Source organism: Falco biarmicus, chromosome 4 (assembly GCF_023638135.1).
Source record: "Falco biarmicus isolate bFalBia1 chromosome 4, bFalBia1.pri, whole genome shotgun sequence".
Classification (NCBI taxonomy): domain Eukaryota; kingdom Metazoa; phylum Chordata; class Aves; order Falconiformes; family Falconidae; genus Falco; species Falco biarmicus.
In genome coordinates, this window is record NC_079291.1 from 40,991,564 (window position 1) to 41,019,264 (window position 27,701).

General features: G+C 37.0%; 1 protein-coding gene across 1 annotated transcript in view; it reads left to right on the forward strand.

Moving 5' to 3' along the window:
• The first annotated feature begins 5,916 nt into the window (after window positions 1–5,916).
• Window positions 5,917–27,701, forward strand: part of MALRD1 (MAM and LDL receptor class A domain containing 1) — a 282,538-nt gene continuing 260,753 nt past the window's right edge. Inside the window, exons 1-6 of the mRNA XM_056334103.1 lie at window positions 5,917–6,079; window positions 10,232–10,372; window positions 14,589–14,683; window positions 14,765–14,926; window positions 19,702–19,795; window positions 24,364–24,507. Coding sequence (XP_056190078.1) covers window positions 5,917–6,079; window positions 10,232–10,372; window positions 14,589–14,683; window positions 14,765–14,926; window positions 19,702–19,795; window positions 24,364–24,507 — 799 coding nt within the window. The remainder of the gene's footprint in view (window positions 6,080–10,231; window positions 10,373–14,588; window positions 14,684–14,764; window positions 14,927–19,701; window positions 19,796–24,363; window positions 24,508–27,701) is intronic.

A 27,701-nucleotide genomic window follows, 5' to 3' on the forward strand; every position in this document is an offset into this window, starting at 1 on the left:
CTGTGCGCCAGTGAGCGTGGCCTGAGCAGCGGCATTTGACCTCGTCTGTGTCTTCATCTCACTCCGGGTGTAACAGCGAGTCCCCCGGCTCGGGCTGTCCTGGCCCGGAACACTGTGTCTCCCATGGATTATCTTCTTTACTTCCCCTTCTATCAGCACCTGTTATCTCTTCTTGAATGTGATATGGTCTGTCAATTCATGCTAACAGAAATTTTCCTGAGGTGTTACTTTATTCCAGTCTGTAATGACCTAGGACTTTGACACCCAATTTTACCTCATTCATCACACCTTGCGTTAAATATTATGGGCTTTTTCCTTCACTAGTTGTAACTGCAGTGTGCATGCTGTACAATGATCAATACATTATGTTTGGTTTTGACCTCTCAATTGATTTTACTAATTTCTGTAAGAACGCTTACCCAGAATCCTTTTTAATCGAGTGTATTAATATGTCTTAGTTCTCTTTCAAGTTAAGTATTGAATTAGTGCCACTTAACTGGAAGCAGATGGTATCAATTATTGCCTTTCACATCAAAGTATTCTGTCAATTCTTCTTAAAAACCAATCAATTTGCAGTTACTGTGATTGCTTGACTTCTGCTTTGCTGATGTCATTCAGTTCCAATTTGACAATTAAAATTAGAGTTGCTCGTATGTTAATATAAATAGCATACTTTTGGGAGGGGTCTCTCAAAGTCTTGGCTGAACAGTTGTGAATTATTTTAAAAATACAATTTTGGTGATTTTCTTAATGATTGGATAAAATTGTTCTTGCATAAACAAATTTGTAGGATTGTTTGTATTAAAATGCATTATGTTTACAGAAACCCTACATTAGGACAAAATGAGATTTGTGGTAAAGGTATGTACACTGGTGCTGTAATGCTCCCTACTATAATCGCATATAAAAATGTTACAATCTTGCCGATACAAGAATTATTTACTTTAAAAAAAAAAAAAGGGGGGAGGGGGGAATGTAAGTATCTGTAGTGAAAAACAAAGCATTTAAAAGGCAGAGGATGTTAGTTAAATCCTTACAAACAGTTCGTGAAACATGGCCTTGGGAGAAAGAATACACACCATAAATATGTCAAGCTGGGACACAAGATAGGATAAAAGAGAACCAAATGGTTAATGAGACTAAACAGGAAATCATTTGAGCTATGTGTGAGCCATTGTAATTATCATACTGAAAGATCCACCCTGGAGCAGAAGGCCTCCTTCTAACAAAGCCCCTTCTCTCCAGAACATGCGTGGTGGAAAAAAAAAAAAAAAAAAAAGCACCATACCTTTACATGGAGGTGAGGCTTGTAAGAACCTGTAGGAATTAAACATAATTGTAAACAATTGTTCAAAGTGTATAAGAAGTTTTACTATGTTACAAGGTGTGCTAGCTTTGTGGATTTACAACCTAGCACCCATCTCTGTGCAGATTTGCAGTAAGCAAATAACTCTGTGTGTGAATCAGCTCTTGCATACCAGGTGAAGAACCTAGATTTGGGATAATATTGCCATTAATGTTATATATTAAATCTGATGAAATATTGATTCCTTTGAAGGTGTGACCATATTTTCTATTCTGTAAGAGTTTTCCCTGAAAGCTATTAATGGCAGCAAAATTTAAACAATTTTCAGATAGCAAAACTAATAACCCATTTTTTGAGTTCTTTCCTCTGTTTCATGTATGATAATAACTGGCTCTACAAAAACTGAATGAAGAATTACTAACTACAATCCATTTTCTGCTTAAGCAGATTAACTTTCTGTTGACATGAAAAATAGACTTAGAAATGCAAAACATTTCTGGTCCTATTTCAGAGCCTGTTCAGACTTCTTTACAAGACTTATCTTTTAAAAATCCTAGATTAAATATCTACTTTTTCAACAGATTTACTTAAACAAATGGAAAGGCTGAGAGGACAATCTTTTTTCCTTTTTTTTTTTTTTTACTTACAGTAAATGTATTTTGTCTTGGCTTAAATGAAATTAATTAGGCTAAGCCAGATAAATCCAGCTTTGATGTAAATTCAAGCTGATTTTTATTTTAGCTTTTTTTTTTCTCTTTGAGAACTGCTTGTTTGCTAATGTAAGTTTGAAAACAGACATAGTGCCTGGCTCTGCTTGTTCTTTTAGTCTTCAGTTTCTCTGCAAAATTTTTTCATTGCTTTCAAAAAAACCCCCAACAAAACCCTTTGATGATTCCCCATCCTTCTGCTTTTCTGACATCCTGTGTATTTTTACTGGTTTATTCATCTTCATTCTGCTCCTCTTTTTTTCTAGATGTTGATTCTTCTTTCTGCTTTCAGGATCTTGCAGTTCGGTACTTGAAATGTTTGTCCTTTTGACTTTCTCTGCAAGTTTTTTGCTTCCGAGTCTCATTTTTGTCCCCTTCTATATGTTTTTGAGCTACGAAAAACTGTGGTGTTCTTGTTAGTTGACAAGGGGGCTGGCTTGTTGCACTTGTCAGGAAACATTCCCTACTTGTATGTAGCCGCACACCTAGCACAATTTTCTGCATTTTTTGTTAGATCTTCACTGAATACTGCTTTTTCTTCACTAAAAATTCTTGGTTAAGACCCTAAATGCTTTCTGAATATTTGGCGTGGGTTTCATCTGTTTCCACTCATAACAAATCTTATGATGATTCTGTCTTCTTTGGGTTATGCAATTTTTTTTCTTATTAATGTTTCAGAACATAATAACAATGGCAATGGATACCACCTTCTGCTAAAAATTTTCCCTCCTAGTAGCAGAGCTTGTATACGGTTTTTATGCTAGAGACAGAGCAGGAGAACAGCTTAGTATATTGCAGCAGAAGTTTTAATAAAATGGGAGAAAACTGAAAGACTGTGAAATCCTGTCATTGTGAAGTACAACAGTGTGAGGAAGAGTTACAGAAGATGTAGGAGAAAAGGAGGAATGAGATGAAATACTGTTAGATTGGAAAACAAAGCAGCTGAGTAGTATAAAACATTTAAGCCTTTTCAAATATAGTAATATGACATACATGAAATAGGTTGTTTTTTAAAAAAGCGTACGCTTCTATTCTAAGTTGTACTTACGGAAGGGAAACAAGCAATTCAACGATATACATTCTTGATGAACTCTGATACATATACCAATGAACTCTTAATTCATTTATTAGTAGCTCTGCTTTTCTTTGGGAAGATTTCAAATCAGCTCTTTGGCCTGAGGACAAAGTGTTAAAATAAAGCACATAAAATGATGTCCACAGAAGGATAGTGATGAAAAGGGTGGAGTTGAACCAAATGAGCTGGAAAATGCTTTCTAGGCAGAACTGAAACCTTTATTACAATAAACATATGTCTGCCTCTGGTGGTGGAGATAATGGGAAGCTGGATCAGACCTTGGGCTGCTAGCCTTCAGGCAACATTGGAGGAGTAGTCTTTGTACCCTGACAAAAGATTTCTTAAATTATGAAAATACAAATCTGCAGTGATTGATATGCCTCCAGACATATGTTTTCTGTTTCATTTTGTGGATACCATAGCACTTGTGCTTCCTAATCAGCATACTTTAGTTACAGAGATATACCTTGTCTTAATTCTGTTCACCAGGGCTAACAGGCAAATTGGAGGCACACACAGTGGTATGTGCATTTCAGTTTTTTGATCCTGGGTATTTACAGGTGAAGAAACCTCCAGAACTACTGGTATCAGTTACTTATTACAAGCTGTGTCTTGGGCAATTGTGTCATCCTTTCAGGAAACTAATACAACTCTGTCATAAAAGCAGTTAGATTTCTTTTCATCCCACTGTTCCTATTAAAGGAGTGCCAGGCTTATGTGATTGTCAGCCTAATTTTGTCTAGTTTTCACAGTCATTTGCCTTGGGCTAATACTGTCCTTTAACTTTTGCAATGATCTCCTTTTTCTACTATCTCTCCTTCTCCTGGGTTTGGGGCATTTAAAGTGCTTAAGGTATTTCATTATATCATTTCCTTGTTTTCTTGTGTTGCTAAGCTGAATGAAACAAGTTGATTGATTTTTTTTCTCAAAAGGTTGGCTTTTTGGACTGGCTGGATGTCTCTGCCCACTTTCCCCTCTTGAATTTGAAGATCCTCAATTCATTCATGTAAAAGCTTTGACAGAACTGGTGTGTTTCATTGAAACACAGTTAAGAAGGTCAAAGGTGTTTTTCATCAAAGGGATGATGTGATAAGTCAGCACACTGAGTTCTGTCTCTTGCACTAACAGAGTCCTTCTGTATGAGGATATTTTAGTAATGCCCATCTCTGCTAGGTGAGCCCTGATTGGCTTACCATACAGTGCACTATAAATCTATTTACATGATGCAAATACTCTTCCTGACAGCTTAATAAGGAGCTGTTGCTTCGCCTGTGCCTATACACTTTTTCTTCTAAACGTAGTGTTTCAGAACTGGTCATTATATGGAGGACATGGACCTGTTGGACTAGGTCTACAGGAGGGCCACAAGGATGGTCAGGGGGCTGGAGGACCTCTCGCATGAAAGACAGGCTGAGAGAGTTGGGGTTGCTCAGCCTGGAGAAGAGAAGGCTCTGGGGAGACCTTACAGCTGCTTTTCAGTACCTAAACAGGGGGCTTATAAGAAAGACAAGGACAGACCTTTTAGCAGGGCCTGTAGTAACAGGACAAGGGGGAATGGCTTTAAACTGAAAAAGGGTAGATTTAGATATTAGGAAGAAATTCTTTACTGTGAGGATGGTTAGACACCAGAACAGGTTGCCCAGAGAAATTGCAGGTGTCCCATGCCTGGCAGTGTTCAAGGCCAGGCTGGATGGGGCTTTGAGCCACCTGGTCTAGTGGAAGGTGTCCCTGCCCATGGCAGGCGGTTGGAACTACATGATCTTTAAGGTCCCTTCCAACCCAAACCATTCTATGATTATGCAAATGACAGGGGCGGGGATTGTATTTATAACTCAGTAACCCTGGACAGAGATTGAAAATGTTGGCAGGGTTATATATTTGGGATTCATATTGATGGTAGTTCGCCCTAATGATGAAATCCTGCAACCAGTGGCAAACTATTATCATTAATAATATCATTGTCATTATTTTGACTATTTCTGCCTGTGCTTGTTTGTGTGATCATATTCACTTTCCTTAAGAATTCAGATACAGGATCCTAAGTATCTCTAATTTTTTCTTAACCTTGGGAAACATTGATAGTATCACACAAAATATGTTTTTTTTCCAGAAAACACAGGAATCTAATAAATTGGAAAGTGTTCATTAATAACCAGTCTGTTAATGCATTTATGTAAATTGTGATTGCAATATGTTTCCATTAACAGCTGGGTACTCTAAAGCAATTCAGTCATTACCTACAGTTGTAGCTCAAGTAAATAATAAATAGGTATCACTTTCAACTATCGGCATCATATGTGTACATGCTCTGAATTTTCTAAGTCTTTCCCTAGATCACTCACAATCCCTTTCAAGCAAAATCAACTTTGAATTTCTCAACTGTTTTCTACATCTGATGTACAAACCCTTCATAAGTTTTCTAAGCATTTGCCAACTCCTTCTGAGAGCTTCATGAATGTTAGTCGCTTAGTAATTCTACTCTGTTTTTCTGTTATTTTCTTATCTAAGATATTTGCAAACTATTGGGCAATAAATCCAATCAGTAAGTTAATGATATACTGTTGACTTGCATAGCATGCACCAAAATTTTTTAGTCATAAAACAATGTTATAATTAAGTTAAATATTACCCAAAGACACACTGGGTTGAAAGTCACTGATTTGCAGAAGCCATATTTCCTTTAAGCTGCAGATTCAGAAAGTGAGGTTCTACAAGTATCTTTCAGAGGGATGTGTGGAAACACAGCTTTTTCAAAGACACTTCATGCCTGATACTAGACAATCAAAGTAACTCTTTTGCGAGTGAGAGCTTGGATAGTAACATAGCCCATGACCAGATTAATATTCTTTTGTGCATTATATTGCTTTGCTCTGGTAGATACTGGGTCATCTACAGGACATGAATGCCAACATGGTGATGGCTCCTCTGCTCCACCTGGGGAGCTGTGTGTTTTCACCAACCATTATGGAGACAGCAGTGAAGAGAAACAGGGTAAGTCTCAGTGGGCTTCATCATAAGCATGACACAGTTTGCTGAATGCAGCAGCAGAGAAAACCAGGGGATGATTGGGGTTTTTTTGATGTTACAAAAACATTTGGGAACTCTTACCCCGTGCTTCATTTGATTTTTCTAAGAATTTCTTTATGCTTCAGTTGGATTTTTCCTACTTAATTTTCAACCTCTATACAATACATCTTTCATAAGTCTTCATGTGGATATTATGTAGCAAAGCAAGTGTTTCCTTATCCACATAAATTCAATGGATATTTAACAGGTATTACTTCTTTTCCTTAATTCATGGTAAAATTTCTGAAATTCAGGTTTCATCTAAATATCTAGGTCAAGGTATAAGTGACAAGAGCTTTTTTTTTTTTTTTTTTTTTTTTTTTCAGTCTAGACAAGGGGGAAAAGCTTCTTGAATTCATGAACTGACTCTCCTAGCTGAACTTGTCTCGTATTCAGAGGCTATGAATACATTTGCTGCTGTTGCCTTTAAAGGAAAGATCTAAGCAGTGAGAATTAATTTTAACTGCTAAAGTCTGAGTAAATTTGCATCAGCAATCTATTTCCCGAATACTGTAACACAAAACAATGCTGTAAATGATTTCATATGATGCATAAGATAGTCCTGCTCTCTGAGCATCTTTCTGAGCATCTTTGTTCTGGTATGCAAAGAAGTTTGGATTTACCAAAAATTCTGATTTCAACTAGAAGCTTATCCAAGTTCTTCCACTCACTGTGCAACAAAGAAAGCTAATGTCCTTGTTGGGTTTTTAAGGTTTAGCTTTAAATCTGAAGTAGATTGTCTTTAGATAACCCTCTTTGTTTCTGTGAACACTGAAAAATGTTAATTTGAGTATGTTAGTGATCAGTAAAGTCAGTTGAAATCTGTGGGAAAGAGCAGTAACTTAAATCCAGATTACCCAAATTAGTGTGCCCAGATATGCGCTGTTTCTCTTCTAAGAGTTTTATGCAAATACAACGCAGATATCTGTTTGGAACAGGAGTCTAGAATCATCTCTAAGATACTTTATTTTTGTTCTTCTGCGAATAAGAAAATTGTTGAGACTGTATTGGGTATCAATACATTTGGTAACTTTATTTTACTGGACTGAAATGTCATAAATACCAGTGGCTGGAAATTACACCTGTTGAACCTCCTGATGTGTCACTAACACACCACAGGTCAGCATATTTTTTTTTTTATCAGTTGCACAAGAGATAGTTAGGCTGTGTTTCACTGCATATCTTTGAAATCATCACTGTGCTTTGTCTTGGTTTCCCTAGGAAGAGTATTTCCTCCAGGCAGCATTTTCTGTTACGATTGCAGACTATGCAGCAAGAAATGCATTCTTCCATTAATTTTTGTGGATGCTTTTCACACTTGCTTGTTGAGGGAATACTGCTATAGATAAATGCTTATATGAAAGTACAGAAATTAAAAGTTGTTCCAAGTCTAGTTTAGAAAAATGAGCCTATGGTTCTCTGAAAGGCCTGAATACCAAATAATGTTGTATTTTAAGTATGGATAAGCAAGAGTACTGGAACAAGGTTCCACAGGCTGTGGATGCTGGGGCTGCTTGGATAATGCTTTGGATCACTCCTGGAGAGAAGTTAATGTCAGATATAACTTCAGATTAGGGTGTCAAATTGAAGATTCATCCCACTGACACCGATGTTTCTGATTTGGGATTATTGCTAAATAGTTTTTCTCCTTAGGTTTCAGCTCACCAATCTCATGTCCGTGACAGGATTGTGCTGTTTTCTCTGGGCTCTTTTCAGGTTTAAGGATGTTTCTGCACTGAAAATAATCAAAGCTGGTATTTCAGATGATGCGTTTTTATTGTCATTTTGGAGTTCATATGTAGCTGGTTTGTGCTTTGCCACAGCATTGGAAAAGGAGCAGAATAAACCCTACAGTCATTTTTTTTTTATCCTTGAACTACTATTGCAAAACACTCACCAGGGGGTGAATGATAACTAACTACTCTTAAAAAATATTTTACTCCCACAGTATTGCAAACTGAGATTTTATACACATACACACTTGAAATAGAACCTTACATTGTAGCCTGTTTCTGAGACTTGGAATTTTTCCTTAGAGGCTATTTGAAATATTTGTTTTGTTCACAGGAAATTCAAAAAATATCTAGAACATGCTACACATTTCTTCCTTCTGGCCTTTTCTTCCCTAAGCAGTGACTTTGTCTTTCTAAATCTATCTTCCAGCAAATTTACATTGGTTTGCCTTCAGGTTATATTTTCTGTGAAAATGAATATTGCCTTGAAAAATAATAATGAATGATCAAGTGGGTTAAGTGGGTGGGTTTTTTTTAAATTTAAAAAGGTGCTGGTTTTGCTATTTTGTACTGATTTAAAATTATTTTTTCAGCCAAAAGAAAATTTATGATGAAATGTTGAATGTGATTCGGTGCATTTCATGTAATGTGAAGCAAATATTCCTCAGCAGTGTTTGTGCTTTTGATGAACCACTGACATGCTTTTCAGCCACTTAAAGAGCTAAGGAAAAAAAGCAGCAATAAAAAGTGGGTTGATGAATTAGCCAGTCTGCACATTAACTTGAGACTGGAATGCTTACGTGAATTATGTCTATTTTCTCCTCTCTTACTTTTTATAATTAATTGTTGCAGTAAGTTGATGTGAATATGAAAGCCATGAAATTGGACATCATAGTATGACTGTAAACACTGCAGTTGCAACTTTATTTAAAACTATTAGTGCACTGTGATAATATAGAATAGACCGGAGGCATAGGTAGGGGCCTGGAGTAAACACCAATATGAGAGGGAGCACGAAAGCAATCCAGCTCTTATGTCTAACTAGAATCCTGATTAGAAGGTGGAGTCTTAACCCATCCTCCTCTGCTTTACAAAAGAAAATGAAGGTGAACTGAAAGTTTCCACACAGCACATGAAATCTGGAGACAGTCCCACATACTGGGTATTTTCCTTGGAGTGAAGTTGCAATAAGCTTGCTCTTCACAGAAGCATCTGATTAGAGGTTTCTTTTTTTTTTTTTTAATAATCCTTCCATCACCACAATAAATTATTCAAGGAATGGGGCTGTCCAGCCTGTCAGGCACATCCAAGCTCTTTCATTCAGTTTGGATGCAACGCTAAAAGGGCTGTCTGACACCAGAGCAGAAACAAACAAATGACCCTCCCTCCCAGTAAGCTATTATTTATCTGGTCACATACTCACCTCAAATTCCCTGAATGAACTGGTACACCATACTGGCTTCTGTGCCAGAAAGACAAGTTCTGCCTCCCTTTTTAACCTATGCTGCCCTACAGGGGAATGTGGAATGGGGAGCAGCAGTCCTTCCCCACCACGTGGCTATGTGCACTGGAAGAAATCAGATCAGAGGAAAGGCAAATGGGGAGATTGTGCCATTCTGAGGACTTGTTTCAGCTTTTCTCTAAACAGCATGGTTTCCGCTTTGATGTGGCAGCTTAGTAAAGATGATAAGCACTGGTAAACTTTGGAGTATGTCATGTGATGAGAGCCTCACCTTTCTGTTATTAGGCCCTGGGGTGTTTCTGCAAATGGGCTTATATTCAAAGTTCCTGAAAAATGCAGGTTGCAAAGTGGTGAAATAACCAGTAGTGGAATAATTATTTTTTTTTTCTATCTGGTTATTTCCTGGTGTTATGGTTTTTGGGTTTTTTTGGTTGTTTGTTTGGGTTTTTTTTAATTCCTCTATGCAAGGGCCCTGGATAAACAAAGGATATACTGAAATTCTGCAGCTGATAGCTGCAGTGCTTTTTAAGAACAGCCTCTGCATATAAGCTTTGCTAGCTTGGACAGTTTCCTACAAGTAGGTAGCTACACACATATTTGTGAAGAAAAAAGCTTATGTTATAATAATATTATGTAAATGGACAGGATTTGGCAGGGGTAGGGCTTGATGGTTTGTTTTGGTTGTTTAGTGTTCATTCTCTCTTGTATCTCTTCCACTGCCCTGTTTCTCTTTGTTCATGATTTAAAATTGTGGTGTCTCACTTTTTAGGAGGTTCTTTGGAGTGTTTCTGTGTACTAGTTAAATAGCAAGTGATGGTGAGGACATATCCCTTTGCTTCTGTTTTTGGGGTTTTAATTTTTTGTTTGTTTGCTTCAATTCAGGTTTCTCCTGTGAAAAGTGTGATTTTGAAACTGATCTATGCAAAGCTCTTCATGAACTGAATTTACAGCCTGGATGGATAAGAAGAAATGGTCAATCTAGCATGGGACCACCATACTTTGATCACAATGGGAATGACAGTGGTACAAATCCTCATGTTCCTTGAGGAACCTATAAGCTCTTACGAATTATGTAGATCTCTGTTTTATTTGCTTAATTTTACTAATTACTTGACAATTCAGCTGTATTCTGCCAAATGTTTTCTGAGCACTTGAGTCCAATTTTTTAGGTTATTTTAATTACAATAACCAAAATTCCAGAAAAAAAGGCAGTATTTCAGAAAGCAATTAATGTATCATGGAGGAGCAAGTAATCAGTCATCAGGAGTCATGTTTTATCTACCTGAGTGACCTTTATCTGTTCTGGAGGTTTCTGGTGTAGTTTCAGTCTTGATGGTTGCAAAGTTTAGAAATGAGTATTGGCTCCTCCATTTTGAGATGTATTTTCATTTGTTCTTGGATTAATGAATGCCTGGAGTGTGTGTTTATCTATTATCTGTGGCCTAATATTACTGCTGCAAATACGTTAAGGTGATTTTGGATCTGAGCATGGGAAGAGCTTTGATAGCCTATTTGAGCCAGCTCTTCTCTAAATTTTACTGCAATTCCACTTTGCATCAAAGACTGTCCCTCAACCAAGTAATTCACTGTCCCTGTCTTCAGGCAAAATATGTCCCTTAAATCCAATTGCTAAGTTAACCCTGATTTCCAAAACTTGGCTTCTTCCTTCTCTAATACGTGATTTTCTTCATACCTTTTTAGCTAACTTGACCCAAATTTTTTAGCTGCAGTGGGCTTTCTCCTACAGTGAGCTTTCCAAAGCTGTCAGAAAGCTTGTTTGTAAGAAAGCAAGGAAGGAGGGAAAGAATTTGATGAGAACACTTAATCTCACAGTAAAAATGGGAGCTGGTTGAGGTAATCACCCCAAACTGTTTCTCTTCTCCATATTTTCCTATTATTCTCTCCCTTTCTCTCCACCCACACCCTTTCACCTCTCCTGTGCGCAAGCAGTGCTGCAGCAGCCCTCAGAGAAAGCACCTGAATGCAGGCATGCAGCGTTGTGGAGTGTACAAGCATATAACCTTATGTGGGATGAAAGTGTTCTGGTGAGGCTGTTTAGCCTAGGTGTTTTTCACCTCATTCCCAAACTGTGATTATCTGGGAGTGTGGAAATCTGTACTGTTCTGAAGTAAGCGGCACCTCCTACACATTGCATAAGCTACCAAACAGCTAGAAGTTCCATATGATGCTTAATGTGAATTGGTGGTTTGAAGAAGAACGTGGAAAACTTGCTTAGACATCAGCAAAATAAGAATGGCACAGAACGTTTAAAACTTTTCATAGAAGAAACATCAACACCACCCTGCCCTTCCCCCTGCCTCAGTCTACATTTTCCGGCAAGTTCTCATTCCACAGCTGACAATTTTCATGATTCTTTGTAATTAGGAAACTTTATTCATGCAATGTACTTTTAATAGCTTCGTTTTTTGCTTGTGCATAGTATACAAGCACATCCTGCTGTTTGTACTATGCTTCTGAAAACAAGGCTGCTCTTAAATAAATGTTGATTTAAACTGACATTAACACAAAAACTTAATTAACTACTAAGCCTTTTTCATAAACGTAAGTTTTATTTCAAGTATGTAAGTTGGTTGTGAAGCATTTTATCTTAAAAAAAAATGACAGCTCTTCTCATCAAGAAGCAGATAAAAAACAAATACTATGGAATAAAAATATAGCAAACTCTTGACTAGAATCAATTAATTAACCAGGTGACAGTCTTGTTCTAGTTGAAGTTTCTAGGGTTTCTGCTTGATTGGTCATATATACCGCATCAGGATGTGGCAAAGACCTGAAAGATATTCTTGCTTATAACCAGGAAAATGGGTTGCTCTTATCTTGTGAAGAACTGGTAGGGGAGGGTAAGATTTAACTTATGCAGACACCCAAAGCCAGAAAAAGATTGAGAAAACCATTAGCTTCAAGTGTTTGAGAGTTCATTACAGAGAAAATAAACTGTTCAGTCTTCTGTATACTCCTATTGACTTGTTTTAGGTTCTTGGTCACCATTGCATCTGCCAGGTCTGAATTGTATGGTAACCATATTAATCTAAGTTATTTTGACCAGATAACAGAAAGCTTGAATACTTGTACATATTCAGCTTTCTGAAAGGCTGTGTACTTATGTTTGTGGACTGAATGACCAAGGAGATTTAAATATATCTAGTTATTTCAGTTTTCTACCTGGTGAATGGCTAAACTGTATTTCCATTTTCTGAATGCTGGTTCTAATGCATAGGAAATATTTATTTCCTTATGGCAGCTATTCAGGTTTTCCCACTGTTGGTGACTGACTCAACAGACTGTGTTGTAAGTTTTATGTTGGTTCCTGCTTAAAGACCAGAAATTATATCGTATGTTGATAACTGAGCCAAGTATGCTTGATGGTAGAGTATTAAAGAGACTTCCTGCCAACAGAATAATGCACACATGTTAGCAGAAGACCAAAGATCACCTGGTAGATGTAATTCCTTTGAAGATTCACGTAATCATTTACTAGAACCCAATACGTTTTTTTAGCTCTGTTTCTTCTCATGGTTCTTATTTTCACTGAAAATGTAGTTGAACAGACTAGTGATGACAACCACTTTAAAACAACCACAAAAAACACAACCTGTTTTTTACTAATTGAAATCTGTTATCTATGCAGATGTTTAATGTAAAATCACTGTTCAAAGAATTTCTTGAAATTACTCTTTCTGCCCCATCTGTGTAAGGCACAACGTTCCTGTGGCAGGTGAATTCTGGCCTTATTTATGAGTTTAGATACATTTATCTTTAGGGAACTAAAGGAAAAAAAGTTTAAAACTTTATGGAAGTTAAAAACCAATGAAACAGATTGGAGTCAGGGATAGGGCTCTGCTGAGGCACCAAGCCATCTGTTGTGCGTAGGAAGAATAACCTTGCAGCTGGCAGGCTCAGAAAGTGCTGCCTGAGCAGTCATGAAAGGCCTAAAATCTAGGGAGAGCATGGCTGCTGCTCTGGTAGCAGGCTGCAAAATGCTTTTCTGTGGAGGATTGCTCAGCTGGCTCCAGCACTGAGCTGGTCTTATGGTCCTTTGTCAGCGACTCGCTAGTTGCACTCAAGGATGAGAGGTCAGGGTGGGTAGTTTTAGAGATGAAGTATTTAGATATTCCTACATATGTCTGATACTTTGTTTCTGTAGTCATCTTTGGGTTTAGGACTTTTTTAAAAAAATTATTTCAGTTCTACTTGGCTTTTTTGTCCTTCATCTTTCTCCTTTCATTTACATGTTGATGTCAGAGGGCAGCAGTTTACCTGACATTGCTTGGAGTTTGGGAAGGAGGAGAGAAGGGAAAGGAAGGAAAAAAAAAAGTAGGTTAAGCCTTCCCTCCTCCTCTCCTTGTATCCTTTAACCTCTAAAATCTCTGAAATCTTTACATTTGGGAATAGCCACATTTTGACTAGCAGCACTTAATACCCTAAAATAGGATGGTTACATTCCATGCTTCAGAAGATCTGAAACAACCTTGTCAGGAAGAGACAAAAACCAGTTAAGAGGCATAGCAACAACTGTATTTCACTGACCTATTGAGCTGTTACACTTAGAAGTAAAGCAGAGCTTTACTTTGGACTTTGTAAATGTTGTTAATTCGTTTTCTAAATGGAAAGATGCCACTGTCTTTAATGGTAGTGTGTAGATTCTGAAGGCAACCCTTTATATCGGGAAGATGTACAAGAATACCACAACATCTTCTCCTCAGTGAGACAATTTTCTGAGCATCCAAAAAAAAGACCCATGTCCTGTGGAACAGAACACTATAGCCTCTTCTCCCATCTTCCACCACCTCCTTAAAGACTCTAACTGTGGTAATAAATCTGTATTTTTGGTTAAGCCAGTTTGTTGTTTAGGCATGAAATATGTGATATATTAAATGGAGTTTAAGCTCTTCGATCAGCTTGCTGAGCTAGTCTTACTCTTTCCAAAAATTTTGTGCTTACTAATTGAGTATTCAAGCCATCAACATTTGAAATGTTTTGGAACCCTACTTGATATTTCTGCAGGAACGTGGAGCAAGACTGTGTTGTCATTTTAAATGAACAAAAGCTTGGCACACAACAGCTGCAAGTGTGATGCAAATTTTTCTGGGGAAGAACTTCTAGATGGCTTTGTAATTATTAATTCAAACCTGTATGCAAACCCCTTCTTGTTTTACTGTTACATTTTGTATAACTTCTATCCAAGGTTCTAAGATTTCTTTTTTATTCCTTTTAATAGCTTATTTCCTCTCACTGTCCCCTGAAATGCAATCTTCTTCTGCAGCTTTAAGGACAAGTGTTTTCCTCCCAACTGACAAAGAACACGTTTGCCAGGTATTTTGATGCATAGTCCTTGTGTTTCATTGTTTGTTACAGTACTTCCCTGGAATAATCAGACGGGTTTTTTTGTCCTAGATTACATTTCATTATTGGATCAGTCAAATGAGTGGAACGTTGATGGTGGGGCTTCAAAAGCACTATGAAGATGCTATTACAAACATCTGGCAAGTTTCAGGAGGACTGCAAAATCGGTGGAAAGCAAATACCATCACAATCAATAGCACTGAAAAGTATGAGGTTGGTAAACTAAAGTGACTGTAAATTGCACTTGTTAAATGGTGGTTTATAAATTGTGGGTTTCTTAGTAATTCAAACCTAAATATTTTGTAAGTGGAAAGCATTAGTATGGGGTAGAAGAGAGAGAAGCTATTTGGAAGTTCATAATTGGCATTAACAAATGCTGCTTGTTCAAACCTAACTGAAACTGTGCATGTGTCTTAAAACAGTCAGCCTCACTGCATTATAAATCATCTATTTGCCCATAGAGGTGATCTGCTTGGGATCTTAACTTTCAGTACAGCATTCCCTTAGCCTCAGTCTAATTGTACCAATAAACTCCAGGTTTAATTTATATAGGAAATACTATTCTATACTATGAAATATTGTTCTATAGGGATGCTTCAGGTGACAAATACTGTACTTAACTATTCATTGTAGTTTTGAGCCTTTGTCACAGAACACATGCATATGGTTTTATTTTGCTCAAAGCTGCTGAAAAACAATGTAAGTGTCATACGCTATTTAAATATTTTTACATGTGCATTTACAAAAAACATTAGCACAGTAAATGTAACTTAGGGCTAAAATACCATGGATGATGTATACTTGCTGTTATGCATAATACTGGAGGGAAAGTGGGGAGCAGAGGAGAAATTGAGGCATTTCCTCCTACAGTAGTTACTGTGAAGAGTTGGTTAGCATGCAGACCTGAAGGCATGAGAGCATAGCCTTATTTTCGTTAAACCATATGAGTAACATAATTACTTGACTTGCAGAGGTAACATTGTGCTAAAGCATCTAACAAGATCAGGATATTTAAGTAATGCTTGCCTATTCAACCCTGAGAATGGATGTTGTGAAGTACTTGTACCTAACTCAACACAAGTATCCGTGTTCTTTCTTGTCAGTAACTTCCCTGGCATGAGTGTATGAACAGCAAGCTGAGATTGTACCAGAATGGTTCAGTTCTAGATGTACTTTTTCATCCTTCATATTGTTTAGAAAATTGAGTGAGTCTGGGAATAGTTAATATGATATGGCATCTTCTTCCTCTAAATTTCTGGATCAAATACTAATTAGATTATTGCTTGCAAACCTTATCCTTTGGCTTCTATAAAGTGAACTGATGGGCACAGTCCAGCTTTAGAGAGGCATGTGTCAAACTTACTGCAGTGGTCATTACAACTGGCTGAAGAAATGTAGCTGGCCACCTCACCAAACCTAAAGCCTGAGGTTGAATAAACTTTCTTCTTTGGTTGCACATTCTTTCTCCAGTGACAACCTGCAAGATGCTGGTCATACAAGTGAATGCAATTTGTTTGCCCTTTTTCACTTGTTCTTTTGATATGACAAACAATATGACACAGGGCTATCTGTGGCATATTTAAAGATCAAATCTTGATGATTAAAGTTTCTATGGGAAAAAAGTGGATGGGAAAAACCCCTTTTTTGGGGTGTAGTAATCTCTTTGAAATAGGGTGCTTGAGTATTTTTATTCATTTTTCAGGCACACTTGATGTGAAATTTTAATTAAAATCAACCTCCACTGCTTATTTTCTTTGCTCATTTTGATATTGACTATTTAATACTTTTGTCTCTTCCTACTTAAAACCCCCCCAAACCTTTTGATTATGGAATAAGGAATTTGGTTTTGACTTTCAAAAATCTCCACTTGCAAGGAATTCTGATATAGGAAGATTGCCACTGCTTTTATTACTCTACACACAGACAAAGCTCAGTATGTCTGTTTTGGCTGTGTTTTGGAGAACTGTATCATGGTTTGCTGTCCTAAGACACTTTCCCCCTGATCTATTGAGAACAAATTTGTGCCTGTCAGATTTCATTAAGGGAAATGGTTCTGTGCGTGGGGTTCACGTTTGTCTTTGTGCTTGATACCTGTTTTACCTTGGGCATTGTTGCTGCACTGGGAGTCTGTCCCCATGGCTGCACTTGTGGAGGAAACCCAACCTGTGTTAGATCCCACCTACATTGCCACTACAGCTTTCCTTGCTACTAATGGAGCTGCAATGTTAATTTGTTCTGACGGTTGCAGATATTGCACATTTAGGCAGCGCTTGTTAACTGTAGTTATGAGCAAACAGTGTCATCAGGTAGACATTTTCATTACAGTTTTTTGGACTGAAGAAGCTCTTGGCTTTTTGTGAGAGGGAAAACTGAACGGTTTCTTGCTCAAATAAATGTGGATGGGAGTCATGTCAGTTATTACTAGACTGAACTCCTCAGGGGAGGGCAGATGGGTATCTGTGCCAGGGAAAGCCCAGGTAATCTGTTTTTAGACCTGAAAGCAGCTGGAGGCATCTAGCATTATATTCTGTCATTTGGAAGTGGGAAAGTTAAGACAAGGCACGATGAAGAAAAAAAAAAAATAAAACTGACACTTTTCTCAAGAGAGATGACTTCAGAGTTGCAGCACTGACTCAGACCCTAGTTCAGTCAGCAGTAAACCTTTCATAGACTTCAGGGCATCTTACTCCCCTCCTGTAGTCAAACATTTTAAAATAGGAATAGATGGTCTTTTTTATCATTGAAGAAACTTCCCTGGGTGTTCAGAATACCAAGATGTCTTGAATGACATCAGTCAGCAGGGAGCTATTTGTAGAGGCATTGATAACATATACATTTAAAGCAAGCCTCTTAAATCCATGCTTTTTATTGTATTAACCAAGTAAACAAACACTGTTCGTGAATTTTGAGAGAAAGGAAGTTGTTAAATACTTTGTGCACTTCAGTTGAATATGAACTTGAAGCCACCTCTGATTTTGTACCGGCAAAGTGAGATAGCACCTGATTAGCACTGCCCAAATCACTGTGTCACTTGAAGCCCCAACTACAAGCCATATAAAAATACATATTACAAATAAAGTTATTAATAACTAGATTTTGACTTCACAATGAAAATATACTGTGAAAAGGTCAAATATTTGTCAGATCCCTGATATGAAATAATATTTACTGTGTTTCTAATCACAAAATAGTGCGCTGGAATTTTCTAGAACCTTACCTGAAACTGTGTGATCATAGAAATGAACAGTATGAATATACTATTTGTCCTTCTACCAGTGATGTCACCAAAGTACACATTAATTATACATGTTGTTGCTTCAACATTTAACAATTCAAAATACTGTTTTCTGAAACAAATTAAATGAACAAATTTCCAAGCTGCTGATTTTCAGTCATGTAAACATATTATTGAATGTGATATGATGCCATAAATATTTAGTGTGGCATAGTTATTCTTTCCAAGTAGATATCAGTGTGACATGAAGTAAACATTGTTACATTGAAAGAATTTCAAACAAAAGCTTATATTGGGATTAACCCTGTTCTTTCAAAACTTCTGGATTTCAATGAACTGCATTCTTTCCATTGTGCTACAACTGATCAAAGAAGTATGAACACACAGGGTGCCATTATGTCTTAACAATACTACATTAGAAAATGCAGCTGTCCATGCGTATACTAACAATGGTCCCCATGGAATAATTGCCAGGGAAAATGGTTACTGGCTATCCTTCTCCTTAACACTGGCTGTGTTAAAACAATAAACAACATATTTTTATATGTGTGTGTATATATAGATAAAAATCGACTAGATGTGGATTTCTCACTGGTGATATGGTAGATAACATTACACCTTTCTCTGTTGTGTAATGCCAGGATAATTTGACTTTATAGGCTGCCACACTTCTTGTGTAGGTGAACAACAGCTTAAGAAAAACAAATAAATAAACCTGCCAAAACTCTATTCGCCCCCCCGCCCCCCCACCAAGACCTCAAAGCATACGGTCATATACTCGGCTGACGTGTCATTTTGTACAGTGGCATACCGTACCCTTGATGATAACTTCTAGGGTAAGTGCAGGTTTTCTGCTACAATTTCTTAAACTGTGCTCAGAATTGCCCCTGAACTCTAAAGCTAATATTTGAAAATTTATTCCTTAGCTAATGCTGTACATTGACTATTATGATCTAGAATGTATCTCTAGGTAGATTGGGCCTCCAGAACTCTGGAAAAATGTAGAGCTGTACCACCCCAAGATAGGGCTATGGAATTAGTTAAAGAATATTATTCATATGATTGATTTGTTGGGTTGTTTTTTGTTGGGTTTTCCCAAGGACTATGGTTGCTTGATCTACAGCACTGCAGAAAAAATGTGGTGCTCTCCACATTTACAAATGTAGGTTGAAATCTGCCCTTAAGATGGAAATGTAAAATATTTGTAACTTCTTGCTTATAGAAGACTTCATTAGGGAAAAAAACCCCAACCATTGTTGTAACATTAGAGCAGAATAACAGTTGACCAAGCACTCCTCAAGGTTTGTTCTGGCTTGATGAAATTTGATGAAAGGCTTTGAATCAATGGTATTGTTGGTCTGACTTTGCTCCAGGTCTCTGATAAATTCTGAAAACAAGCAGAAATTGTTCACTTTTACAGTCTCGGGTGGAATAATGGCTTGATAAATAACAAAATCGTTTGTATTTCTTAACTGTTGTGGTCCTTGCTTAGATTTTAATGCATTTTATTGTCATTTTTAGTTCCTTCCTGTTAAATACTGCTTCACTTTTGAATTGGATAATTATATCTCTGTGCTGACAAGCCACAGATATGTGAAAAAGCCAGGATGCTGATCCTCCAAAACTGTAAAGTGCATGATTTGAGTTCTCATATTTCTAATAGAAATTGTATGGACTAGACTGTCATATCTCAGAAGGATTTGGATCTTGTATGTGACACTGGTGAATGCCATTTCTTGTTGATTTGCTGCAGGTTATCTTTTTGGGGATGGTGGAGACCCAAAGAGAAGGCGAAACTGTTGCTATTGATGATATTACTTTCAGCGAAGGATGTTTTCTGGCATATGGTAAGGATACCTGTTTTTCAGGAGACAGATCATTTTACTTTGTTTTTGCCTTGGACTGGAAAAGAAAACACAAAGGAAAGTTTTCTGGTATTCTAAGGCTTTCTTAACTCCTTAAGTGTTTTCATTTTCATTCCCCTAAAATGTCATCTGTCTTACCACATCTCAATGCAGTTACAAAGAATGACAATAAATACCTTAAGAAATCTGGTACAGTATAAATGTAGCTTCCTGCAGCCAAGAGAGCACTAAGGCCTCACCGGGCAGAAAAGATCTGGTTTTTACCAAAGAACTGATGTGTTCAGCCAGCTCAGGGAAAGCCTTGCAGCTGATTTTAGTAAGAGTCCCAAGGGACTTGTGCGTATTTTTAAATGTATGAAGGTCCTGATTCTCAACTGCATGGTGGGGCTATTTTGTTCCACTCTGCTGCATTCAAGAGCTGTAATGTCAGGCTAGTCAGCTCTGCAGCCAGACCATCCCTGCATCTTGGGATTCTTCAACAAAACATCTTTCATTTCTCTTTTCAATCCAATGTATTTTCATGGGAAAGGATTACTACCCATCCTAGTATAAATTAGATTGCTTGCTGCTCTGGATTACACAGGAAGATTGCACTGTGGCACCTATGTCACATCCTCAGGTGACCACAGTCCTGATTCGAAGCACCTCCTTGGTTTTCCTGCCTCTGACTCTTAGCACAGGCACTGAGGGTTTAGTCTTTAAATTTAAATTGAGGTATAGAATGCAGTGTTTGACACAGACAAAGCTAGGTTTTTATGATTGGGTTTGTGTGCCATGGTCTAAAATAAAGCTCTGCAGATTTCCAATTCAGGAATGGGAAAAACTGTTGAAAATAGTTGCACATGGTTATTAAAGTGTCATGGTTTAACCCCAGCCAGCAACTAAGCACCACACAGCCACCCAGTGGGATGAGGGTAATTTAATTTAAATTTAATTTAGATTAAAAGTAAGAAAACTTGCTGGGTGAGATAAAGACAGTTTAACAGGTAAAACAGAAGTTGCATGTGCAAGCAAAGCAAACCAAGGGATTAATTCACCACTTCCCATCAGCAGGCAGGGGTTCAGCCATGTCTGGGAAATCCAGGGTCCATCACTGGTAACGGTTACTTGGGAAGACAACCATCACTCCAAACATCCTCCCACCTCCTTCTTCTCCCACCTTTATATGCTGATCATGATGCCATGTGGCATGGAAAAATCCCTTTGGTCAGTTGGGGTCAGCTGTCCCAGCTGTGTCCCCTCCTAGCTTCTTGTGCACCCCCAGCCCACTCGCTGATGTGGAGGGGTGGGAAGCTGGAAAGGCTTGGCTCTGTGTGAGTGCTGCTCAGCAATAAAGAAAAACATCCCTGTATTATCAACACTGTTTTCAGCACAAATCCAAAACAGCTTGATACCAGCTGCTATGAAGAAAATCAACTCTATCCCAGCCAAAACCAGCACACACACTAGAGTGCTGAGCAGTTGTAAACAGATCAAAGTAATAGCAAGATACAAATCCTAGTGTAATGATTCAGATGCATACGTATTTATTTCAAATGGGATCTGCATTGGGGAAATGAAGTTTTGGATAACTAAACTTGGTCATGCAGATCTCACCATGTTTCAACTTTTTTGCAATGGAGAAATATAGAAGCAAATGTTATATAAATATTTTCATGCCAAGGCCATTTTGCTTTTCTGTTTTGTAGAGGGTTTTCTAGCAGTACTACTTAAATGAGCAAAGATGCTAGTTTATAATTTTGGACATACTTGTCTGTGAACTCAGGTAAGTTTGCAGTGTGCTTTCTTTAAAAAAATGAATTTGGAACTGACAGTGCAAAGAGGACAGTTGTATGATTCTCCCAGCCTCTTTCTGTTCCTTGGAGGATTTCTGCAAATGAAAGGGCTTCTTTAAAATGGAAAAAAATGCATTGGTAGATTCTAGCAACCTGTATAATTGCTTAACCATTTTCCCCAGGAGGATATAAATCTCTCTATAAATATACTGGCTTTTTTCAAAAGCAGCGTTAAACTTACCTTACATGGCAGCTGTTGAACTACATAGTGTGGCATACAGATTGTACTGCCACACTATTAAGTACCTCAGGTACATTCTAATAAGAGCCAGTTCTTATCCTGTGCTTTCATGTTAAAAAAAGTCAGCTTCGTTAGGTGATATCTAAATTGCTCACATCAGCCAAAACCAAGGTCAGAAGATATTAATTTTCTCCCTGAAAGAGGGATTTTACTACTGAACATTTTCCAATAATTAAAACAAAAGGTCAGGTTAATGCTTGCTTGAATTTGAAGTATTTTATTATTTAATCCTTATGGAATGTCTGAAGAAGACTTGAAATGAAGACCATTTTAATTGCATGAAATCTGTATCAAAATTTGCATTTTTAATCTAGCCTTCATGATTTTGAGTCCCAGCATAAATGCGCATAAGAAAATATTTTTATTCATTAGTATTTCTGTGCTTTTAGGGTCATGAGTAAAATAGCTTAAGTATTTGTGCTTTCAGGAGTTTCTTGATACAAACAGTGATGGCTAAATATAAATGTAATTTTATTAAGGTTTTTTTTTTTTTTCTTCCCTTGTCTCCCTCTCCTGTCTTCCAAACTGCCCCCCCTTTAGTCTTACCCAGTTCTACTAGAAAGCACACTCCATGCATTAAAAAAAAAATAAATCAATCAAACCCCTGTCTTCAGTATAGCAGTTTAAGATATTCTACAGTTTGTAGTTTTCCCAACAGCTGTCAAATTGTTGCAGTTATCACTCAAAACCACCATGGCTTGTTATAATACAATTGCATATGTACTGCAGAAAAAAGTATTTTAGCTGTCAAATAGAAAATATTAAAGGTATGCTCTAAAACATACGTAATACAAAATCTTCTTTAATTATACTTTTAGTAGACCTTCTATTCAAAGGCTTTGTATTCTTATCCAAGTGTCTGATTGCCCTGCAGAACTCTCTCTTGACTTCTGATGAATTACATACATGAAGAACTCTATTGTAATTGTCATTCTGATCTTGCCGTAGGGTGAAAGCAAAGAGCCCCAAGGTGTGAAAATGAAATGTAGTACAGAATGAAGTTTTTGTCCTCCTTAAATAATTTGTAAATCAAAAGTGGTATACCTTCTCTGCAAAGCTAGCTTTTTTCCTGGAAAACTGGAGTAATTATATATATATATACACATATATATATACCCACTACTTCTAATGTACAAATTTTGACAAAAATCCAGTATGAGTACTTGAACTGAAAAAATATCAGATTCCTTAGTTAATCCTAATCATGCCAGGATGTAGCCTTTTAGTATCTCAGATGCAGAACTAGATGTAGTGTCTTTCATATTAATTGCTACAGGGATGGGAGTCAGAATATTCAAAAAAATCTAACTGTTATCTGATATGCTGCAGAATTAGGAGCTAGAAAATGGGTATTTTGCTCCAAGAGACTGAGACTGATGTCAAAAAAACAAACCAACCTCAGAAATACTTATAACTAAATTTAAAAAATGCAGGATGAATCAAAATGTTTTGTTTCAATAATTAAAAAGTGTTTAAAGAAGACCTTGATTTCTTTTGAGTGTATTTGCAACTTTTTTTCAAATGTTGAAATTTGACAATATCCATCCTTTCCTAGACTGTTCTAGAATCTGGCATTTTCTGTGGGAAATAATTTTTCCACATCTGTTCTCACTTAATACACATGGTTTGGAAAAAGTGCTTACATTTATGCAACATAAGAACAAGGAAGAAATGATAGGTTTGTAGCATCAGCTGGACAGGACATTTCACTGACATGTCAGTAATGTGAATAACACAGTATCTCTGAGATGCAGTAGACAGTAATGTCTATGTATACTGACATAAAATTCTTTCCATTGTACAGTTAGGAATCTCCCAGTTTTCTCTGAGATACCCTGACTACTATGGAAAAGTCTGTTTTAACCAGAAGATTGCCTTTCTCTTGCAATAATACTAAGAAATGGAACTTTCATTATCATAGTGTGGTCCTGCTTAAAATCATGATCATTGTAGAAGGCCACTAGATTAGTTGGGCGTGATTTGCCCTTAAAATGTTCTTGAAAATATGTAGTGATGTATTCAGAAATTTTTTCATTCTAAAAAGAAGCATTCTGTTGCAAGTATTATGGAGATGCTGCTGAGTTTAACCTCTCAGAAGTGATTCTTCTGTAGCTATCGTCTATAAAAGTAAATAGGTGTTTCTTGTTATGACGTGTCATTTTTTTACATTTCCTGGAAACTTTCTCTGTGGAAATGAATTTATTCATGAAGACTGCAACGACTGGCTAGTGTAAATAGCACTTTCTTGCTCCGAAAGAAGCATCCATCTTTAGGGAATGATTTTTAAAAATGTTATCATTAAAGATGGCAGCCTGAAATAATAGACAGCATTTGGTGATACACAATGCTTTTGAAGTAACGGAGGCAGAAATGTTGTCAAGTAATTTAGTTAGCATCTGTTCCTAATAGGAAGTAGGCTCATAAATAATGACTTCTTAATGAGTTAAGTGATTTTTTTTTTCTTTGTCTTTTAGCACCACAGTCTTCCAGTTTTGAGCTTGGCATGTGCGAGTGGCATTCAGATCAGCTGACTGAGCCTGCTATGTGGACCCAAATGCAAACCGGGTGCAAGATTGCCTCCTGTTCCTTCCTGAAAGATTGGAGCAACAATACTGAAGGTGGGAAATTTAAGTTAATGCACAATTACTATCTTTCATGAAGGATATGGTACCTGTTAGGACAAAGTGGTGAGACAATGTAGAAACGGAACAAAACCATGAAAAGTAATTGTATGTATTTTGTACTAGCTTTTGCTTTGACCATTTAGTAAAAGTGCTGTGAACACATGTGCTAGTAGAACATGGAATATTTTAGTGTAAAAATTCCCATATAAACTGAGAAGTTATTTATTTTTTCTCCAGTTAATTCTTGCTATGAGATCTATGCAGCAATTTAATGAAATTACATTAAAACCATCAAAGCCCACAACCCTTGTGTTTGTTTTTTTCTATTTTGTTTTGGTTTTGACACTTCACAGCTTTACTTGTGTAATACTACTACGTTTGAGCATACAGTCAGGAATTTCACTTTAAGCCTTTAATTAGGGGAGCTGTAGAGAAACATTTATTATACAAAATAGTTTATTGCTCTTAAAACCAATGACATTAATCCAGTTGCAATTTACAGAATTAAAGAGAAGCACTTGTTTTTGAAGTCACTGTGTAGTGCTTGTCTATGGGTTTATGGGAAAGGTTTTTGAAAGCTTAATGGACATAAATGTCCAGTGTTGTGAGTGAAATGGAATCACCTTGCCAGCTAAGTGTTTGGCTGGTCTACTGAAACTGCCTTCAGAGGGGTTAAGTAGTACTAGTTGTAATAGTGTAATTTGTGATGTAGCTTTGAAGAACTGATAGCATGGAGATTACTGCTTGAACTTTGAGCCCATAGAAACGAAGTACATCTCATTGATAGCAGCAAAATGAATGTTTAGATATTGTTTTCATTTTAGAAAGATTTTAAAAAGAAAATGTAGCATGCATTTCAACACAATCTGGTAACTACAAGTCAAATTATAAAGGAATAGCAAGCAAAACTGCTTGAATGCATATACTCTGTTAAGATGAAATTTTGCGTGTTAACGTTTAGGTACAACAAAGAGCATATAGACTAGTAAAGCAGATTTTTTTTCCTCATCTTTTTAAAAAAACAAAACAAAACAGTCTCACCACCTTTCAATTTCCGCTGAGATAGCTAAGAAAAATGAGACTTTGTTTTTATTTTAAACAACTCCTTGAAAGTTATTGTATCAGTGCCATACCTTAACATGATACCTCAAGGGCTAGTAATGGGTACGAATTTCCCTTTTTATGGCAATATTGTGCTAACAGAAAATATACTGAAATTCTGTAAGTAGCTTTTACAGAACGAGGTCACAGGCAATGTCTATTGAAACAGCACAGGTTTTTGAAATGTCTGTTGTATAGGTGCTTGGGCATTATTGTATAAATATGCACAGGTAGTTGAGTAGGCTGAACATATAAAACAAACAACGGCTTGAGGACATTCCATGTGCTTCCATGTCTTAAAGGAAGAAAGAAAATGCGAGAAGAAATAACTGTCAAAGCAACACACATAATTTAATTCATCATTAATGTTGGAAAGTAATGAAAAATCTGAACTATATTGCTCACCTTTGGACACATTCAGGATTTATTCATGCAGATTTGTTGAGGCATAAATAAAGAAGTTAAATATTAATTAAATTCTAAAAACTAAAGAAATTGTATGCAAACTGCAAAAATGCCATGCTTGAGGGCTCAAACTTGCAATGCAAACAGAGCTTAACTAAGCTTTAGTTTCTGATTTTGATCAAAGCTTTCGCTACTATAAATATGAAAGGTAAGAAACTAAATTATAAAGCAGAGGTCTAGACAATTATAATTTATAAAAAAAGGATTGCTTATAGGCTTTGAATAATCCTCATTTCCTGGTATTCTTAAATTTAATAAAATGCTTTCTGTCCTTGGCAGACTTCTTTTCTTTGTTCTCTTATTGCTTCTTTTCTCCAGTTTGTATTGTAAGCATTTTATCTACAACTTTGCCTCTTAATTTCTTTAATGTCAGAAGTTCTTACAGAGGTTTTATATTTCCCTGCAATACTGTTCAGAAAACACTTCTCTGATGTTCTTGTTTTCTTTATTGATATTTTCTGCATGCTATGTAGTTTCCATAATTCATTCTTCTGTTTGATTAATCTAGTTTTCTACAGTTGGGGTAACACTTCTTTAATAAGGAACTAATGAAACCAATTCTCTACAAAATAAAAATAATAAGGTTGAGATGCAAAAAGAAAGCAAAGGAAGGACCATGGCTTTTAGAACCCAGCATTTCATGGAACTGATGATAAAATCCCTCAAGTTTAAACATGAAAAAGCAGCCAAAACATTAGATTGTGACTGCATTACTTTTTTCTTTTTTTTTCTTCAAGATTTCATTCATGACTTGTGATTTCCTGAAACTTCACCTTCATAGCGTAGAAACAATGGCAGTTCATATTTGACCTCTTCTTTCCTCAGAGCTGTTGAGTAGGAAAGTTGCAGGGGATTGGCTCAGAGACTGAATAGTTCACTGCTGGCGAAGAGGAATCGCCAGAAAAGGCAAGGTCCACTCTGTGGCTTAGTTTAAACTGAAGCATCAGATGTTACTGTAAAACTAGTAGCAGAGATTCAAAGTCATGCGCTTTCTGAAATAAATCCCTGTGGCTTCAAGCAGAAGAGTGACGAAAGGTTTGAGTCCGAAAATGGTTAAGACGAAGTTAGGCAGCTACATATTTATAGGCTTTGAGTTTTCAGCGTAGCAGGAGACAGGCAGGTTCACTAGCCCACCTTAGTTCTAAGATGGCACTGGGCCACCTCAGCAGTAAGTTGTAAACTCTGCTTCTAGTTGGGCTCCATTGCAGTCTGTGGCTGATCTTTCCACAGGACTACAAGATTTTGCTTACGACAGACAAAATTTTTCTTCAAAACTGAAAGAAAAAAACCTGTCTCTCTAAAACCTGATTAAGCAGACGTGGAGAAAAGAAAAGGCTTTATGGAAATATAGTGACATCTACATTCTTTATCCCGGCAACCATTCCAGCATCTCTTGCCAGAAACACACAACGCTGTGACTCAGTAGCCCTACTATCACGTTGGCAGGAATGAAGTGGCTTTTCTGGGATTCTAATTCTGTTGTAATTCTAAAAACACGGGGAAGTTTGGCACTTCAGAAACAGAAAGTTGTGAAAACTCAAGAGAATAAGACATAAGAAGGTCAGAGCATAAACACAGTAATATGGTATGCAGGTATCAGACTGAGGGAAATTCAGACCCTA